The sequence below is a fragment of the Toxotes jaculatrix genome, chromosome 3 (assembly GCF_017976425.1).
Source record: "Toxotes jaculatrix isolate fToxJac2 chromosome 3, fToxJac2.pri, whole genome shotgun sequence".
Classification (NCBI taxonomy): domain Eukaryota; kingdom Metazoa; phylum Chordata; class Actinopteri; family Toxotidae; genus Toxotes; species Toxotes jaculatrix.
Genome location: NC_054396.1, coordinates 29,189,483 through 29,210,462, shown reverse-complemented (window position 1 = coordinate 29,210,462; position 20,980 = coordinate 29,189,483). Strand labels below are relative to the sequence as shown.

General features: G+C 40.8%; 1 protein-coding gene across 2 annotated transcripts in view; it reads right to left on the bottom strand.

Annotated features, from left to right (window-relative positions):
* Positions 1-2,922: 2,922 nt before the first annotated feature.
* The window catches only part of LOC121179848 (butyrophilin-like protein 1), a 74,342-nt gene continuing 56,284 nt past the window's right edge, over positions 2,923-20,980 (bottom strand). Inside the window, exons 7-9 of one of the 2 annotated variants that reach the window (XM_041034920.1) lie at positions 15,118-15,153; positions 14,858-14,934; positions 2,923-3,452 (exon numbers count right to left, since the gene is read on the bottom strand). In XM_041034920.1, coding sequence (XP_040890854.1) covers positions 14,867-14,934; positions 15,118-15,153 — 104 coding nt within the window. In that variant the 3' untranslated portion in view covers positions 2,923-3,452; positions 14,858-14,866. Of the gene's footprint in view, positions 3,453-14,384; positions 14,654-14,857; positions 14,935-15,117; positions 15,154-20,980 lie in introns of those variants that run through there. The other variant, XM_041034921.1, reaches the window with a different exon arrangement.

Here is a 20,980-nt window from a genome sequence, read left to right as displayed (position 1 = left end):
ACGTGCTCTTAAGTATAACCAAAGTAATCTCAGTGATCATAGAAAATTAGCGGTCAACAAAAAATATGACGTCCCACCCGCTCTCCCTCTTTCCCCCTCTCTCTCTCCCTCTCTCTGTCTCAAACAAACCAAAACCAACAGGTGATAACTAATATACACGTCCATAACCATGTGACCCGCTATCCCCCCAGTCAACATGATCACATAAACAATATCCTAATAAACAAAAAACAAACAAACAATATCCCTTAGCCTTACTAACAGAAAAAATACATAATACATTCATGGCTCCTACAGGCTGAGTTTAAGGATTACAGGTTGAACCGCCACTAAACATTAAGACAAATACAAGAACCTGACTGATGCAGAGCAGGTTCAGGCATCTGATGCTTTGCTGGCTAAGACCTTTTACCAAGCGTCACACATCCAGGGATGGAGCAGTCAAGACCACGTATGTGATTTCCCACAAAACTGAAAAAGGAGTGAGTGAGCCATTTCATGATGAGGGGTTTATCAAAGAGTGTTTGGGGGACTCTGCAGCACTAATATGCCCCGAGAAAAAGGAGGCATTTGAAAACAAGCCCCTTTCCAGACAAACTGTAACAAGAAGGATCGAGGACATTGTGGACAATTTTGACTTTTTCTCCTTGGGTCTGGATGAGAACTGCAATGCAACGGCCTTTTTGTAGATGAGATGTTGAGCTCGATGAAGGATCTCATGAGAAAGCTGCAGTTTCTCTCAAGCCAAATGGAGGACAACAACATTCGCACCCACTTCCCAACATTAAAAGAAGAAACACCATCAGCTGATCACCTCCACGGGTAATCATCCATGTTAGTTGCACTGCATGGTGAATTTTCAAGGCTTCAAAACAGCTGAGAGTAAAATGCACATGATTTCTTCTCCCTTCACCTGCAGTGTGGAAAATACAACCAGCTCAGCTCGAACTCACTGACCTGCAGTCTCATGCACTACTGGCACAGCTCTTCACTGTCACTGCTGGATTTTTTACTCTTTTCTGAAAGAAGAGAACCTTCCACACATCAGGAGACACTGATGATCACCTGTCAGCTGTCCTTCACACATCCACCTCAGACGTTTAACCAGACCTCAGTGCACTTGTTCAGGCCCATGACAAACTGGATTTTTCTGATCATGTAAAAAGAACTGAAAAACATCCAAAGCACATATGGCTTTTTTGTATATAGTTAATTAATTGCTGGTCTTTAAAATACTGCAAAACATACACATTTTCAGTGTTTTTATTAAGGTTAAAAGTATGTTATATTCAAAATAAAATGAAAGTGATATTATGATTGCTGTTTATACTATTTTTTTTTTTACTGCTAGATTTGACCTACTTCACATTTTCATGGCCTTATCATAACATATATTCATACCAGTAGCAGCAAATCAAAACAATATAATTTACTGCTTTTTATAAAGCAATAAAATTAATACTGAGCAGAATTAAGTTCAGCCTGTTGGTTTGTTCCTCCACAACAGTCCCAGTTTCTCATGTGGCCCCTTGGGAAAATTAACTGCCCACCTCTGATTTAAAGAAACCAAGTTCTTATTAACCATCAGGGCTTCACATCTGTACAGACGTTATTTTCAGAATCTTCTCATAAAACTTGTTACCAAAATGATACTTATACAATACAATAAATAAATAATGTTCACCCTGTATTGTGAGCTAGAACTTAGTCATTCAGTCATTAGATGACTCCGGTCGTTGTCTCCCACCCTCTCAGCACCGAGTCTTACCTCCGAGTCCTCACCGTCAAACATCTGCTCTCACATCACTCAGCGATCAGCCGCTGCTTTCTTCTGATCGCGGCGTGTCCCCGTTTAACTTCTAAATAACAAGCGAACTTTATTTTCACAGTCACTGAGTGCTGAAAAGGTTCAACCGCGTTTCTAAAAATCTCACTAACGTTTGAATCAGCCGCGTCTGTTTACGCTTCTTCTTCTTCTTCCTGTTTCCGCCTCGCGAACCAACGTAAGATGTGTACATCGCCACCTACCGTCTCTAATGGTACAGACTCATAACATTACATTATGTGAGCACAGGTTAAAAAAACATCAATATCATTTATCTTACAACAATAAACAGTAACAGGTTCACTCATCAACAGTCTTCTGTTTCCTGCATTCCTGATGTAAACTAAATAATCCCTTTAAACTTCATTGTTGCCTCATCTACATCTACATCTCTCAGTGTCTTTGCCTGTGAATTACAGTGTTTACTACAGGACACAGTGAAGTGTGTAACATCTCCTGGACTGTTACACAACTGAGAGACTTATTACCCCATGTTAATGGATTTGTTCTAAAATCTCGTCCCAGCACCTCTGACAACAGACTGATTTCCCCAAAAATCACAAAAGAGACTCGTGAAACATGAAGATTAATGTGAAAGATTTCAAGTTCTACTGAAATATGATTGTGTGGTGAGTTTGTCTAACAAACGTCTGAACAGACAGAAACATCCAGAAAAGTCACAACTCAGAGTTTGATGTTTAAAATCTTTTATTCAAAGCGTTGGACAGAAATGATTCAACACTGACTGAGATCACATGACGCCCTGCAGGAGCATCATCAGGCAACAACATAAACAAGAAGAAGCAAAACATGCTTTTCCCAAATTATGTCAGTAACAAAGATTTCAAAATAAAATGTTAAGTCAAATTATTTTTTTTTTTTAGCTGCAAAATATTCACATTCATTTCCAGCAGAGCAGCAGGTTTTAGTTCAGTGAAGTCTGATGTTTCTGTCAATGCCCATGTCTGACTCAAAGAAGAACTACAAGCTGTGAGACAGTATTTGTTAAATAGCTGCATTCATATAGAGCTTTCATTCAAAGAGCTTTAATATTTACTTCTGTCATTAACACACACACACACACACAAACACAGGCCTGGTCCTGGTTCAGTCAGGTCTCTTTGTAACTTGGTCCATTTTAAATCTTTACTTTGATTTTCACACCTCTGCTCACCTGGAACATCAGTGCATCAATCAGGTGTGAATGTTGGATAAAAACACCTGGTTAAGGTCAGGGACAGACTGTGGTCGTGGTGATGCTTCCATATGAGAGCAGAATGAGCTACATGCACATTCAGCACCACAACAACCTGACTTTTCACCTCACTACCATCACAACTATCTGTGGAAGCACAGCCCTAATCCTAACCTTAACCTGAAACTAATTCTAACTTTAACTTTAAAACCAGCTGTCAACTCTCAAACTGCCTGAAATAAGTGAGGACCAGCCAAAATGTCCTCACTGTCTTGGTCTAAGACTCAAAGTGCTTCTCACTAAACAGACACACAACAACACACACACTTCAGAGGCTTCACAGCACAGGTAAAGGTAGTTAAAGATCCTGATCAGGTTGGAGTCTTTAACCATTGGAGTCTTTAAGAGGGGAACCTGCGTCTGATGGTCGACCTGCAGGAAGGAAAAGAAAATGATATTGAAGAAAATCCCAAATGACTTGATCTGACTCTGAGTGTAAATACAAACAGAACACTGCACGTCTGAGAAGATAAACACAACTGGCAAGACTCTGAACATCAGACAGATACAAACAATCTGTGTTTACATCTTTGTTCATTATGAACATGTTGAAACTAAACATTATTTAAACTTACCTTTATTTGAATGTTGTGTGATGCGACCCATCTTCTTAAGCACAAATAGAACAATGATGGCACCTACAACAACACCAATAACAATCCCGACAGCTGCAGCAACAATCCATCCAGTGTAATTTTCTGAAACAGATGACAGAAAGTTAATGTGACACTCAGAGTGTAACTGCAGATCATGTTCAGCAGACTGGACATCACAGCCTTCACAAAGAGAACAACTAAACGTGTGCATGCTCCTATGATCTAAAACTATCAGCAGATGAAAACAGCACTGGGATGAATGTGAGCAGGCACAGTGACGTTAGCATCCATCTCATGGCCACTTTCCTCCTGCTGGGCTGCACAGCTGAGAGCTGGCTTCTGGTTCTGCTCTCAGTAGTGAGGAGGCTGATGTTGCAGCATCCTCCTCTTTCTGAGACGTGTTGTTGATCAGGAGGAAGATGTTTGAATCTCTGTCCTGCCTCCTCTACTTTAGGCTGTTTCCATCTGACTTGTGCTTTACTCCTGCTGTGTCTGACATCTGAAAACCTGTGTGACAATCTGTCTATAGCCAAGGTTTTCTACAGCCTGAGCCCAGGCTCTGATGGACTCTGGATCACAACAAGCACTGCTGCCACTGTTGGACAGGAACTAAGTACAATTACTCAGCTACTGTACTTCAGTAGAGTTTGGAGCTACTTGTACTTGATGTGAGTATTTCCACATTATGCTGCTCAGCACCTCTACTTCACTAATACTGTACTTTTTACTCCACTACATTCATCACACAGATATAGTTACTAGTTACTTTGATCTTAAAAACAAAACAAGATCAGTTTGTAAAATATTCAACTTTTTAAAAGTCAAACTTTGACTTTTCATACTTCAAGTACATTTTGCTGATATTTCTTTACTTTGACTCCAACTGAATTTTGAAAGCAGGACTTTTACATGTAACTGAGTATTTTTCCTCTGTTGTATTAGAACTTTTAGTCCTTCAGTAAAGGATCTGAGTTCTTCTTCCACCACTGACGACTGCTCAGCAATATTCACATCATTCTGTGCTTCTTATTAAGTGATGGACAATTAGTCTCATTTCAAATATAAGAAGTGGAAACATAATGAGAATCAGGACTCACTTGTGTTTTCTCCTTTGTTGTTGTCACCTAGGAGACAAAACAAAACACATTTCAGAGTTTTTGTGTGATATCATCAACTTAGCAGTCAGGAAACTAAAACAGGAATTTCTTCCTCTTCCATCTAAAAAAGTTCATAAAGTCTCTGCTTGAAGGTTTTCACTGTGCTGCCCTCAGGTGGTGGGTCAGCTCTACAGCTACTGGGCCACATTCAGAGCAGAGAGATCCACAGTCTGAATGATGCAGCATGAGACTCAGGAAGCTCCAGCTCTTCAAGCTAAATCCACTTTGAACTCATTAATAAAAGTCAATGAAGCTTCAGTGTTTCAGGACCTATTTTCACATTGTGTTGCAGTGAATGTGTGAAGTGGTGAACATTTGTTAACTCCTGCTTTCAGCTTCAGACAGAGGAGGAGGATCTGTGAGCAGATTCAGAAATCACAACGTGGACAGTTTCACTCTTGTTTTCATTTCCATTTTCACTTCAAGTCAAAAGCTCATGTTGGATTTGAAGGAAGTTCTGCTTGGAATCAAGCAAAGCAACACTCTGCTGCAGTGAATGAAGCAACATGTCTGTCAGACAGGAGCCTCACTGCAATGCAGAGGCTGAACACAACATGAAGCAATTATTAAGTCAACCTTTGTCATTAAACACTGAACTTTCACTGTTTCTATGTCAGTTGATGGAGTCACATTATTAACAGTCTCTCTTATTGTCACAGTTTGCACTTTGACTTAGTGAAGAAATAAAATACCGTTATTTCCGGACTATAAGTCGATACTTTTTTCACACGCTTTGAACCCTGCGGCGTAAACAACGATGCGGCTAATTTATAGATTTTTATGGGCCAACGAGAGAGAACAACCAAAACAATGAAAGAGAGACTGAGAAGTAATTCTGAGGCTGTTCAATTCCGACACTGAAAAAGACGATTTCAGTGGTTTTAGTGCGCAGGAGTGAGAGGAAGATAGCCTCAATGACTTTTCTTACTTTTCTGGTATTAATTATTTATTATGTTTTTTAACCAGCCGTTTTACTGCCGTGTTACCGGCACTATTCGGAAAAAAAGCATTTATTTATATAAAAGTTAAAAGCATCTTTCTGTGTAAATATCTCATGTTACAACGTAGACACCTGCGGCTTATAGTCAAGTGCTGCATATATATGTACAATTTTTTTCTTTTAAAATTTAGTGGGTGCGGCTTATATTACGGTAATAAAAACATCATTGACTAAAATCTGATCTACTTATTCTAAGGTCAGACTATGCGTCTGATCTCAGAGTCCACTACAAACTCTAGTTCTTTCTGTTGTTTCCCTCCTCATCCTCTCATTCTTCCTCTTCTCTCGGTAGATTAATGAAGTGGAGTCTCAGAGCCTCAGAACAAATCTGACTCAGTCTGAAACATTAAAAACTTACACACACGTCTTCATCCCAGTTTGTTTTGTGTTCACTCTCAACAAATGTTCATATTATTGAAAACTAATAACAAATGAATTAATAAATTAATTTGAATGTAAAAACGGAAATATGACTGAAATTCTGATTCTTCATGTGACAGAAGCAAATACACAGTAAAGATATTTGGGCTACTATTGAATTTCTTGCAACAAAAACGATCTGGAACAGAAATCATGGGAAATTTGTTGTGAAATGTAAACAATATTTCCTGTTACACTAAAATAATTTGAGATATAAATCTGAAACATAGGGTCAAAAGTATGTGCTCCCCTTGTGATACATACACACAGTGTCCACTTTATTAGGTACACCTGTACAATCTAATGTAACTTAACTGAACCTTTTCTGATGCCTATAATGTTCAGCTTTTACACAGTCACAGAGGTTTTCATTCACTTCTATGTTTTATCTCTCAGCTCATAGTTAGTGATGGTGTTGGACTGGACTGTGTTATATTCAGACCTGTTCCTAATATTCTGACCCTCTCATGTTTGTAAACAGGGAGGACAAAAAAATAGAAACAGCTCTCAGTATAATGTCGTCCAGAACAACAGCAGCTTTAACTATGAGCTCAGTGATAATCATAGAAGTGAATTTCCACATTTCTGACAAAGTCAACAGAAACTGAACATTGTAAACTTTGTAAAGGTGGAATTTATGGCAGAGCTGCTGAACTGAACTGCAGCAGATTGAACAGGTGAATGTGATAAAGGGGTAGTCCACTGACTTCATGCGTGAAACTGAACAGTTGAAACAGTACAGGCAGTCTGTGGACTGACACTACAGACCAGCCACAGACTGGAGATAAAAGGAGCTCAGAGTCGGAGCTGACCTTCAGTCTGTGCAGGCAGAAAACAAGTGGTGATGGAAAGATGTGGGCAACAAAATGGGCGTCTTTTATCGTCCTGAGAGAAGCAGACTATATTTCCAAGTGTTTATTCTCACTAGTCTCACAAAATCAAATATCATGTTTATAGTTATTTTTAAAAACCCTGGTGACTGTAAGCAGAGAAAAGTGTGACTTTTCCTTCCTTTAGGGACAGAGTGTCACAAGAGCGACACAAATGTGTTTCTGGACTAAAATGTAGACATTGAATTCCATTTCCACAGTTTTTGTCTCAAACGATTCTTCTGCAAATATAACAAAACACTCTTAATTTTTATGATATACAAAATATCATGTACAGCATTTTGATCATAGTTCAAACAAAGAACTATTAAAGATGTTTTGATAGTTATAATAATTAACAAAATATGAATATCTAAAATTATTGTATATTAAAAAGGAACCTCACCATGTACGTAGACGTCATCCTTGGTGATATGGTTAATTTCCTCCTGTTTGGCTACACAGTAGAAGATGGCCTTGGTCCTGGTCACAGTAGTGAGGAGAGTAACGTAGAAGCGCCCACTTCCATCCTTTAAGATTTGTGGCTCCTCAGCATGAAGGACGTTTCCAGCACCGTCCTGCCACTCTACCTTAGGCTCTGGAGTGGCACCTCGAACCTCACACTTCAGCAGCACCCCAGACTCTGTGACATTAAGCACCTTGGCAACTGGTTTAGGAGCTGCACCTGTGAATACAGTATGAACCAAATTGTTGATGATATATGTTTCCAGTTATATAGTAGTTATGTGCAATTACGACATTATGTAGCCTTGAACACAGTCATATCCAAAGTCATGAGTTTTAAACTGATTGCATGACACGTTTTTTGGATAATATCGACACATTGCAGAGGCGAGTGACAACGTCAGGACTCACCTGGGATGTTTTCATCACCTCTGTCCTTTAACCTCTTAAGGTTCATTTCAGTCATGTGCATTTCCACCTATTTATAAAGACTCATCTCAAATATTTTATTTTTCTAAGTCTATGAAGACCTGATACATGTCCTCAGCATCACTGCAAAGCAAACACTCTGCTCTCTTCTGTTGTGTTTGTCTTATTTCTGCTCCAAACATTGATGGATTGGTTAAAGATCACACACAGAAAAATGGAAAAACCACTTCTTTCTTTTCTTTTACTTATTATTTCAAACTTCAGTAACTCAGTCATAATAAGAGCTATCAGGCTGAAATTCACAGGGTCTCTCCCTCCACTTGTTTACAACACCTGCACCAAAATTCATGTTGATAGAAGAAAGAGGCTCTGAGATATTTGACAAAGTGCAGTACAGAGCATCTCCATCAGATGACTGCAGAGCTTTAGAAAACCTCTCCAAAGTTTCCAGATAATGATGAGAAATGTCTTTAATGACTCTGAAAAATGGCCCTAAATGTTAAAGTTGACTAAAAGCAGATGTTGTTAATATTTCCATACAGATTTACATATTTAGTGTCATTGAATCGCGTCTCTTTTGACAGATAAAACACTTCATCTGTGATGTGGGTGTCCCACCACCACACAAAGGCCACATACATCAACTTCCATATATGGTCAGGCAGGTAATTTTACCGGCTACAAACTCACAGTGTTTTCACGGTGCTGACTTTCTATTGGATGAAAGCAGCTGTCAATAAAGCGCGCGTGGAGTTCGCGTAGCGATGCGGTGCTCTGATTGGCTGATGGAGTTAAAACACCGTTAGTTTCCTCAGTTTATGTCGTAGAAAGAAGCTGATTGGTTTGTTCTGTTCCTGGGCGTTTACTGATTTCAGAGATACTGAACATCATTGGTCAAATGTTTGGTCAAAACTTTAAAATTGACCGAAATGTCGTTGCTTCGGAAATTTGAGGAGCAGCGTTAAAACTAAACGAGGGAAATAATCCGCTTTTATTCCGGTTATTTTTACTTCCGCTTGAATTTAAACGAACTGGATTTAATCTGTGTTTCTTTGTTCTTTAAAACGAGCCCGGTTTGTCTTTAAATGTTTGTTTTTCGATCAATAAATGTTTTTTTTATCGACAGAGAGACAGGTTAGCAGGTTCATTTCTAACAGTTTACTGCCGTAAAGTAGGACGCTAATATCTTATGTCGTAAACCGTTATTGAAAACTCTTAAATTGGTTGAAAAAACGAAGATCTGAGCTTTAAAATGAGATAAAACATGTCTGTATTTACGTTTACAGTCAACATGGAAATATACAGTTTATTCCTTTATTCAGTTTTACGTGTAAATCTCGGGTCGCAGGCAACCTCCGCACCTTAAAAGGTTAAGATAAAGCGCTCTGGATCTGGATCTAAAAGGAAAAACATAACATAATAATGGGTGATTATATTATATTTCCAAACAGACCACACACACAGTATTGGAATTAAACCCTGAAACTTGGAACCAACCTGGAACTTTAAAAGCAGCTATGAGCTCACTCACATAAAAGATGAGCTTCGTATCAGACCACACGAGTGTTCACCTTAAAGTTGACAGAAACGAGTGGCCCCCACAACCATTCTTCACATCAGTCTCATCTCATTGTTACTGCACTTTCAAAATGGGATTTTAAATGCTTATTAACATGTATCGTTAGCATATGCTGCACAGAGTGTGCTGGTACCTGATGGGACCATCACATTTTCTATGGAGACTAATGAGATGCAGCCTCAGCTCATCAGGAGCAGAGCATCTTATTCAGTCTGAGAGAAGATGAAACTCTTCATGTCAGAGGGGAATTTCTGATAAACTGTGGTCAAACAGAATAAAACCAGTAAGGAAGTGTTTCTTTAATACTATTAATATTTAAGGAGCAACTCCACACCACAGCCTGTGTTAACAGATGTGTAGCTGCACTGACCTCTACAGGTTTCTCTTTAAACAACCATGTAACTGACTGACTGGAAGATAAGATGAAGACTCTATGGCCACACGAGGGGTTCTGTGATACTGTACTTAGGCACAGCAGCTGACATGTTCTCACTGATAATATCAATCCATCCAACAGCTGTGGAAATATCTCACTCTGTGCCAAAGTGGTGAACGACAAGAACTTTTCAGGTATTTATGGTCCCTCTCCACAGCACAAACTTGGATTTGGAAGAACTGTATTAATTTTAATATTATAACATTGGCATCAATGTAAATATCAGTTTATAAGTAATAAACTGTAAAAAATAGTTTAAATCATTACTGAACTAACAAACATATAAGGACAGAAAGAAATGTGCAATAATTCCTTTATGGTTGACATTAACATTTTAAGAAATTTAGGGATGGTAAGAGAAAGAAATGCATTACTAACACTTAAAATGAACAAACTGTTTTATCAACATACTCATCTACAACAGAAGTGTAAAATTAACAACATGTTTTATAACAGTACTCACCAACAACGAGTTCAATGTTGAATATTTTTCTTTCTGGTTTGACACGTGGAAAAACACAGGTGTAGTTTCCACTGTCAGCTAACTTTGTGTTTCGGATCATTATGGAAGCGTTGCCGTGCCTCAGTTGTTCTTCAAAATGTGAGACGCGTCCTTTGAATTGTTCATCCTGACCTGAACGGCCGTTGTTGTAATGAATGCCAGCATCATACAGGAACACCTCCTTCCCACCATCTTTCTTCCAGTCAAAGACCATTTGCTGGATATTCTGCTCAGGGCCAAGGGAACAGGGTAAGATGGCTTCACTTCCCTCTGCCACAGCCACAGTGACGACATTTGGCCCTAGAAGACAAAAAATATAAATTACATGTGTCACCTCAGGTTTTCTGAAGCTCCAGTTTACAGGCAGTTTAGCCAACAGTCTGTTAAGGCTACTGAGACTAAGGAAGAATGTTCATTGGTCAGAGGTGCAGGAAATACACAGAGATACACAGAGATACACAGAGGCAGAAGAAACTACACTAAGTGAACAACAACAGAGATAATACAGTTGAGTTAGTAACGTGTATTAATGGAATATGAATGAGAGCAGATAGAGAGAGGAGCTCGATGCATGATGGAAAGTCCCCCGGCAGTCTGAGCTAATAGCAGCTGAATTAGCTGATGGTTCAAGCAAAGCCTAAGCCAGAACTAAATATATGCTTTATCAAAGAGGAAGGTTTTTAGCCTCCTGTTAAACATGGAGAAGGAGTCTGCCTCCCAGACCCAAACTGGTAAATGGTTCCACAGCAGAGGAGCCTGATAACTGAAGGATCTGTCACCAACTGTACTTATGGAGACTGTAGGAACCACTAGTAGACCTGAATTCTGGGAGGGCAGAGTTGTAGCAGGGTAATAAGGTTCCATCAGCTCCTTGAGATATGATGGTGTCTGACCTTTGAGGGCTTCGTAGGTAAGGAGCAGAATTTTAAATTCTATTCTGGATGTTACAGGGAGCCAATGCAGAGAAGCCAATACAGGAATAATATGATATGGTTTCCTGCTTCCTGTCTGAACTCATGCTGCAGCATTTTGAATCAGCTGGAGAGTCTTTAGAGACTTGTTGGGGCAGCCTGATAATATGAAACTGCAATAATCTAGCCTAGAAGTAACAATCGCATGGACGATGTCTCTGTGCCATGATTCACACAGAGAAAATCCTGAAATTATTGTCCTAGGGACTCCCTAGTAGGGAGTCACACAGTTGATTGGAGACTTTCTCAGGTTAGATAAAGGTCTGTAGTTGGCTGAAACACCTGCATCAAGAAGCAATTAATTTGTTCTTCTTCTGCAGCTGTAAGTAGAGAAAGCCCTTATATCATTTAAGAAACAGTCTCTGTTTCCTCACACACACAAGTAAAACCACACAAACAGGTATTTTTGCACGGTGGAAAAGAAATGAGCCTGTGTGGGAGAAATAAAGAGAAGGAAACTAAACACAGTGAAACTTCACTTCCTCTGGTTCTTTAAATGTGACTTAAACTAATACATAAATTCGCAAGGGGGTCACACGGAAACACAGTGAAGCTGAATACACTGAAATTATGATTTAGTACAAACACATTTTCATGTATTTTTGCTGATTTAGAAAGAAAATAAAAAATATAAATATGATGTTGATCTCCATATTGCTTGCCACAATAATCAATAAACCACAAGCTGCAATGAGCCAACCTCACAAGACACTGATTGAAACTGATCTGAATAATAAGATAACATGTTAACATTCACAGTTTATATGAACATCCACCTGCAAACATAAAAACCGTCTGGGATTAATTTTGATTTCTCTGTAGTTTCTTTTCTTTAGCTCGTTACAAACAGCTTCAGGCTGCAGCCTCAGCTTTTATGTTTCATCACAAGTGAAAGAGTGTGAAGTGACACAGTCGGTGCAGAGATCAGACAGCAGCTCTGAAACGAGGAAGGACACTTCCTGAGACACACTGAAGACAAACAGTCAGCATTATACTGACGCCACATGCACAGTTACAAAGCACCTCTGGAAACGACAGCTGCTAAATTCTAAGCCACATCTAAACACTGAGCAGGTCTGTTATAGGCTGATGTGAATGTGAAGGATGCTGATGATTTAATATCGATCCGCTGTGATGATCAGGACACAGATGACGCCATCATCCTGTGCTGATGATCTGTGTTTTCAGCTGAATACAGATGTGACAGCTGCAGCTGCAGCCTGATGCTCCCAGAGCTCTGGCTCCACACTCCTGCATGTTTACAGGTTTGTCATCTAAATAAAAGTCAGTCACAGATAATAAACACACTTCAGTCCGATTCTCGGTCCGAGTCCAGTTTTCTTACCGTCTCCAGCAGCAAACGTTGATCCGGACCGAGTCAGGACCCAGAGACACACGAGTGGAAGAAGCTCCATAGCTGCTGCTGTCACCTGAACATCAACCGTCACTTTAACGTCTCTGTGCAGCGAAGCTGTGGCTGCTCCTGACACCGTGATTGGCTCATCGCTAACACTTTCGGTTTCACGGCTTCCGCGAAACAGAGCCCTTCACAATAAAAGCCGCACCCCGGCTTTCATCAGCCATGACTCATGAATTCAGCATTAAAGCGGTCAGGTTGTTTTCCCTGAGGCGTCCGGATGGTCTGATGGTGAAGGTTTATATCACACAACCGAAACACACACGGTTTAAATCCAGACCTGGACCCGTGCTACCTGTCATAGGCCTCTGTCTCTCTGCTCGTTTCCGGTCTGTCTCTGGACTGTTCGAACTAATAAAGATGAAAATGTTTGAATGTTTAGAGTTTTTGGAAAACAGTGAATTAAACACACACACACACACACACACACACACACACATTTAATCTAAGCTACTACACTGCTTCTTATTTCAGTGTGGTGACTTTAGTCTGTTGAATAAAACAACAAACCCTATAAAGTCACTCAGTGAGCTCAGATAACAGGAACAGCAGCGTTTTAAATGTCCTCACAATCATCAGGTGCTGATGTGTTGGAACGCTCATGTTTGAGTGTGAAAATAAAAGATGGTCTCAGAATTCCACCAACGCAGGAAAATCACTTTAGTTTCTTCTGTCAAAGTTTGAACAGACAGAAACATCCAGAACAGTCACAACTCACAGTTTGATGTTTAAAATCTTTTATTCAAAGCGTTGGACAGAAATGATTCAACACTGACTGAGATCACATGACGTCCTGCAGGAGCATCATCAGGCAACAACATAAACAAGAAGAAGCAAAACATGCTTTTCCCAAATACTGTTAATGATACAGATTTCAAAATAAAATGAAATAAAATCACGTTATTTTTGATTTTAGCTGCAAAATATTCACATTCATTTCCAGCAGAGCAGCAGGTTTTAGTTCAGTGAAGTCTGATGTTTCTGTCACTGCCCATGTCTGACTCACAGAAGAACTACAAGCAGTGAGACATTATTTGTTAAATAGCTGCATTCATATAGAGCTTTCATTCAAAGAGCTTTAATATTTGCCATTAATAAACACACACACACACACACACACACACACACACACACACACACACACACACACACACACACACACACACACACACACACACACACACACACAGGAGCAGTCTGGTGTTCAGGCCTGGTCCTGGTTCAGTCAGGTCTCTTTGTAACTTGGTCCATTTTAAATCTTTACTTTGATTTTCACACCTCTGCTCACCTGGAACATCAGTGCATCAATCAGGTGTGAATGTTGGATAAAAACACCTGGTTAAGGTCAGGGACAGACTGTGGTCGTGGTGATGCTTCCATATGAGAGCAGAATGAGCTACATGCACATTCAGCACCACAACAACCTGACTTTTCACCTCACTACCATCACAACTATCTGTGGAAGCACAGCCCTAATCCTAACCTTAACCTGAAACTAATTCTAACTTTAACTTTAAAACCAGCTGTCAACTCTCACACTGCCTGAAATAAGTGAGGACCAGCCAAAATGTCCTCACTGTCTTGGTCTAAGACTCAAAGTGCTTCACACTAAACAGACACACAACAACACACACACTTCAGAGGCTTCACAGCTCAGGTAAAGGATCCTAATCAGGTTGGAGTCTTTAACCATTGGAGTCTTTAAGGGGGGAACCTGCGTCTGATGGTCGACCTGCAGGAAGGAAAAGAAAATGATATTGTAGAAAATCCCATATGATTTGATCTGACTCTGAGTGTAAATACAAACAGAACACTGCACGTCTGAGAAGATAAACACAACTGGAAAAACTCTGAACATCAGACAGATACAAACAATCTGTTGTTTTCTGCTTTGTTCATTATGAACATGTTGAAACTAAACATTATTTAAACTTACCTTTAGTTCTTACACAGTTGTAAAAACACCAGCAACAAAACAAAGAACTGCAGCAAGAATCAATCCAGTGTGAGGCTCTGAAACAGATGACAGAAAGTTAATGTGACACTCAGAGTTCTGATCTGAGGATCTGAGTTCTTCTTCCACCACTGACGACTGCTCAGCAATATTCACATCATTATGTGCTTCTCTTTAAATGATGGACAATTAGTCTCATGTCAAAAATAAGAAGTGGAAACGTCATGAGAATCAGGACTTACTTGTGTTTTCTCCGTTGTTGCCCTTTAAATCGCCATCTAAGAGACAAAATAAAACCTATGTCAGAGTTTTTGTGTGATATCATCAACTCAGCAGTCAGGAAACTAAAACAGTTTTTGTTCCTCTTCCATCTAAAAATGCTGATGAAGCCACAGACGTTCATAAAGTCTCTGCTTGAAGCCTTTCACTGTGCTGCCCTCAGGTGGTGGGTCAGCTCTACAGCTACTGGGCCACATTCAGAGCAGAAAGATCCACAGTGTGAATGATGCAGCATGAGACTCAGGAAGCTCCAGCTCTTCAAGCTAAATCCACTTTGAACTCATTAATAAAAGTCAATGAAGCTTCAGTGTTTCAGGACCTATTTTCACATTGTGTTCCAGTGAATGTGTGAAGTGGTGAACATTTGTTAACTCCTGCTTTCAGCTTCAGACAGAGGAGGAGGATCTGTGAGCAGATTCAGAAATCACAACGTGGACAGTTTCACTCTTGTTTTCATTTCCATTTTCACTTCAAGTCAAAAGCTCATGTTGGATTTGAAGGAAGTTCTGCTTGGAATCAAGCAAAGCAACACTCTGCTGCAGTGAATGAAGCAACATGTCTGTCAGACAGGAGCCTCACTGCAATGCAGAGGCTGAACACAACATGAAGCAATTATTAAGTCAACCTTTGTCATTAAACACTGAACTTTCACTGTTTCTATGTCAGTTGATGGAGTCACATTATTAACAGTCTCTCTTATTGTACATATTCAGAGTCAGGTCACAGTTTGCACTTTGACTTAAGTTTGTAAGTTGAGTCAGCACCACTGCACCACGTGGCCCACAGTAGCGGAGACCTCAAAATCGAAGAGTATGAGGTGAGGCGTACGCTACGGGCCGTCAACCCGAGAAAGGCAGCTGGTCCTGATGGCATCCCGGGACGCGTGCTGAAGGACTGTGCAGATCAGCTGGCTGGAATCCTCACAAAGATCTTCAACCAGTCCCTGGCACAATCCACTGTCCCACCCTGCCTGAAATCCTCAACTATAGTCCCCCTGCCCAAGAAACACCACATTTCTAGCCTCAATGACTACCGACCAGTGGCACTCACTCCAGTGGTGATGAAGTGCTTTGAAAAACTGGTCCGTAGTCACATCACAGCAGCCCTACCCCACAGCCTTGACCCCCACCAGTTCGCCTACAGAGCAAACCGGTCCACAGAGGACGCCATAGCCACAGCACTCCACACTGCACTATCACACCTGGAGCAGCAAGGGAGCTATGTGCGGATGCTCTTTGTAGATTACAGCTCTGCATTCAACACCATCCTCCTTCACAAGCTAGTGGTCAAACTGGGGGACCTGGGGCTTCCACAGTCAATCTGCATGTGGATAGACAGCTTCCTCTCTGACCGCAGACAGAGGGTCAGAGTGGGCCACCACACATCCACAGCCCTAAGCCTCAGTACTGGCTCTCCCCAGGGCTGTGTGCTGAGTCCCTTGCTCTACTCCCTCTACACACACGACTGCTCCCCTGTTCATCACAGCAACAAAATGGTGAAATTTGCAGATGACACTACATTGGTGGGACTCATTTCCGGGGGTGGGGGGGAGTCTGCCTACAGAGATGAGGTGGAGCGACTGTCAACATGGAGCAGGGCAAACAACCTGCTCCTAAACACCTCAAAAACCAAAGAGCTCATCATAGACTTCAGGAGAAAGAAAACAGAGATCACACCTTTAACCATCAATGGGGACTGTGTGGAGAGGGTGGAAGACTTCCGCTTCCTGGGTGTCCACATAGAGGAGAGTCGATCCTGGAGCGTGAACACCTCTGAGCTGCTGAAAAAGGCCCAGCAGAGACTGTACTTCCTGAGGATACTCAGGAGGAATAACATCGCACAAAGACTGCTGGTGTCCTTTTATCGTGCCTCCATTGAGAGCATACTAACATACTGCATGTGTGTATGCTGCACCAGCTGCACAGTGGCTCAGAGGAAAGCCCTCCAGAGGGTCATCAACACTGCCCAAAAGATAGTCGGCTGCCCTCTCCCCACACTGGAAGAACTACAAAGTTCTCGCTGTTTGAAAAAAGCACAGAACATTATAAAGGACATCCACCATCCCGGTCACTTCCTGTTTGAACACAGTTTTTATCCAACCGCAATAACAACCCTCAATACTGCAAAAAAATAATATGCAATACTCTGTTTTTAGGCAATGATTTGGTGTGTATGACTGCGTGTGTATGTCTGTTATGTATGCTGCTAATGTTACTATATGTTCTATATGTTTTATTTATTTATTCTTTTTAATATTTTCTTAATGCACTGACTGGAGAGCACTTTGAATTTCGTTGTACCTGTGACAATGACAATAAAGATCTATTCTATTCTGTAATGAAGAAATAAAAGAATAAAAACATCAGTGAGTAAAATCTGATCTACATCTTTGAGTCTTTCTATTGTTTGTTATGTGACTGATGTTTGACTCTGCTGCTGTAAAACTGTAATTACCCAATGAGATGAATAAAGCACTGTCTCTCTATCTAATCTATCTGTTACAGCTGATCAGAGCCTCAGTGAGTCTCAGTATATGTGTGTGTGTGTGTGTGATCAGTCTGATCTCAGAGTTCACTACAAACTCCAGTTCTTTCTGTTGTTTCCCTCCTCATCCTCTCATTCTTCCTCTTCTCTCTGTAGATTAATGAAGTGGAGTCTCAGAGCCTCAGAACAAATCTGACTCAGTCTGAAACATTAAAAACTTACACACACGTCTTCATCCCAGTTTGTTTTGTGTTCACTCTCAACAAATGTTAATATGAAAACTAACAAATGAATAAATGAAAAAAAATATTTAAGCACAGAAATATAACCAGGAAGTAGCTCACCACGGATGTACACATGTGTCTCAGAATCAATCTGATGTCTGATTTCCTTCTGTGTGGCTACACAGAGATAGTAGCCGGTCTTGGTCACAGTAGTTTGGAGGATGATGTCGTATCTGCCTCCTCTCTCAGAGACCTGTAGTTCTTCAGCAGGAAGGATGTTTCCAGCTCCGTCCTTCCACTGTACAGAAGGTTTGGGAAAAGCACCAAGAACCTTACACTGCAGTAGAGCCCAGTTTTTTGTGTGTTCAACTGTCCTGATGTACGGCTCTGAAGCTGAACCTGTGAACATCAACAATAACTTATGAAGAACGTTTCCAGGGTCAGACGTGTAACACCAGGATCTTTTTGTTCCTCTGCTCGTATCTGTGGATTACAGTGTGTTTAAGAGGAAAACTCAGGAACAGAGAGAAACACAAACACACAATACAAACACTGGTTGCACATCCCTGCACAATCAGACTGACACCAACAATAAAGGAAATATTCACAGCTGCAAACACTGTTTGACTCTTTCTGACTCACACCATGACAGAAGCACATTTACAACAAAGAAATCTGGACAACTCTTGAATTTCTGGTCAGTTTGTTTTGCTACAAAATCACATGAAATTTGTTCTATTCCTCTAAAATTATATAAAACTTATGTTAGAAAATATGAAACACATGGTTCAAAGTGTGTGATCAGAGTTTAACTGTGTCAGTGATACACACACTCAGTGTCCACTTTATTAGGTACACCTGTACAATCTAATGTAACTCAACTGAACCTTTTCTGATGCCTATAATGTTCAGCTTTTACACAGTCACAGAGGTTTTCATTCATTTCTATGTTTTATCTCTCAGCTCATAGTTAGTGATGGTGTTGGACTGGACTGTGTTATATTCAGACCTGTTCCTAATATTCTGACCCTCTCATGTTTGTAAACAGGGAGGACAAAAAAACAGAAACAGCTCTCAGTATAATGTCGTCCAGAACAACAGCAGCTTTAACTATGAGCTCAGTGATAATCATAGAAGTGAATTTCCACATTTCTGACAAAGTCAACAGAAACTGAACATTGTAAACTTTGTAAAGGTGGAATTTATGGCAGAGCTGCTGAACTGAACTGCAGCAGATTGAACAGGTGAACGTGATAAAGTGGACACTGAGTGTGTTTGATCAACAGTCTCATGCTGCCACAATGAAAAACTGATCATCACATTGGATGAATTTCTTCTGTGGAGTCAAAGCTGGTGAAAGGCTCCTCTGGAGTGTTTTTACTGTGTTGAGGTGAGTAATGTTTATCAGTGATGGGAGAATAAATATTACAAACCTCTGAGTAAAACACAACACAGTTAATATCATAGAATATTTCTACAAATCTAAACACTATAACCTTCAGGAAACTTTGCACAAACCTACGAGACGTTGAAGTGATGAGTAATTAGTGTAAACCTGCACAAAGAGGACTGATGGCAGTCAGCTGAACACGCTGAGGTTTACAGATATGAGCTTTATTCAGGCCTGTGGAGCCAAACTCACACACAGGTGAGACACAGAGCTCAGTGACGTCATCAGAATCAGGACTCACCTGGGATGTTTTCATCACTTCTGTTCTTTAACCTTTTAAGGTGCGGAGGTTGCCTGCGACCCTGATGTCAGTGGTTGTGTGATATCATCAACATGGAACTGAAACCTATCAGCCTGTTTATTACACAGATTATTACACAGAGTGAGTGACTCTCATCCAACACACTTTCTGTCATATTCAGTGAATATCTCCTCACAGTCTCTGTCTGTTCTGTGTGTGAGCTGTTAAAACATCTGGTGTTCCTACACAACCCTGTCTCTGTACATGGGAACCAAACACAATGACCTGGACCGAGCCACACAGCTCTAATCCAGCCAATCAGCAACAGGATGCGATCAAGGTGGAGCACAGGAAAAGGGAAAGAAGGAGAGAAGAGGGAGAGATGAGGGAAAGGAGGCAGTGGGAGAGTGAGAGAGACGGTATATCTGGCACATGCTAACAGATAATGCTAATTCAGGGATTCTACAGTCCCACAGATTCTACATGGGATTGACTGGGACTGCAGACGAGAAACCGGCCGTGACGTTAAGGCATCAGTTCATCGTGAGTCTGTAAATACTGTGGCCCATCAGCTGCATTCACACAGCAAATGTATCTGCAGACTGGGAAGAACAGACTGTTCACTCATTACTGTGAGGTGGTTAGCACTAAGGCTAACCACCTCACAGTACTGAGTGCTAACCTTTTAGTCACATCAGATAAACAGAAACCAACTTCTGTTGCTGTTGTTTCATATTTGAAGTAGTTTGTTACCACATGAAAGACACAAACTGTGTATCTCTGATAAAATGAGCTGAATGGATTGTGTTAGATGTTTGTCTGTAGTTCATCTCACTAAGAGGGAGATTTCCTCGCTGTCAGATTTTTTTGATGTCTCTGACTCGGACCTTTTTTTTCCGCTCAGCTGTTTCCAGTTCAGATTTAAACAGCACGTCATGAACACGCAGCAGTAACGATGTGGCGTCTTTAGCTGAAGCTGATCTGCAGCCTCGTCCTCTGTGTCTCTGTGATGAACATTTGACTTGAGCCCATCAAGGACACTTGAACCAGTCATGTCTGTAAATAAGAAGCATGGTTTAACACTCACCAACAATAAGCCTGATGTGGGATCGTCTCTTCGGCTGATGAAATGGAAAATCACAGGTGTAGTTTCCACTGTCAGTCGCCTTCGTTTTTCTGATAACTATGGAGGCGTTACCAGAGTCCAGGTGCTCTGGAAAGTGAGAGACCCGTCCTCTGAACTGCTCATCCTGACCTGAATGGCCGTTACCGTAAACACTGCCCTTATCGTACAAGAACACCTCCTTCTGACCGTCCTTCTTCCAGTCAAAGACCTCATGCTTAATGCTCGCAGTGCTGAGGGAGCAGGACAAAATGGCGTCACTGTCTTCTTTCACGACCATTTTGATGACAGCTGGTCCTGAAAG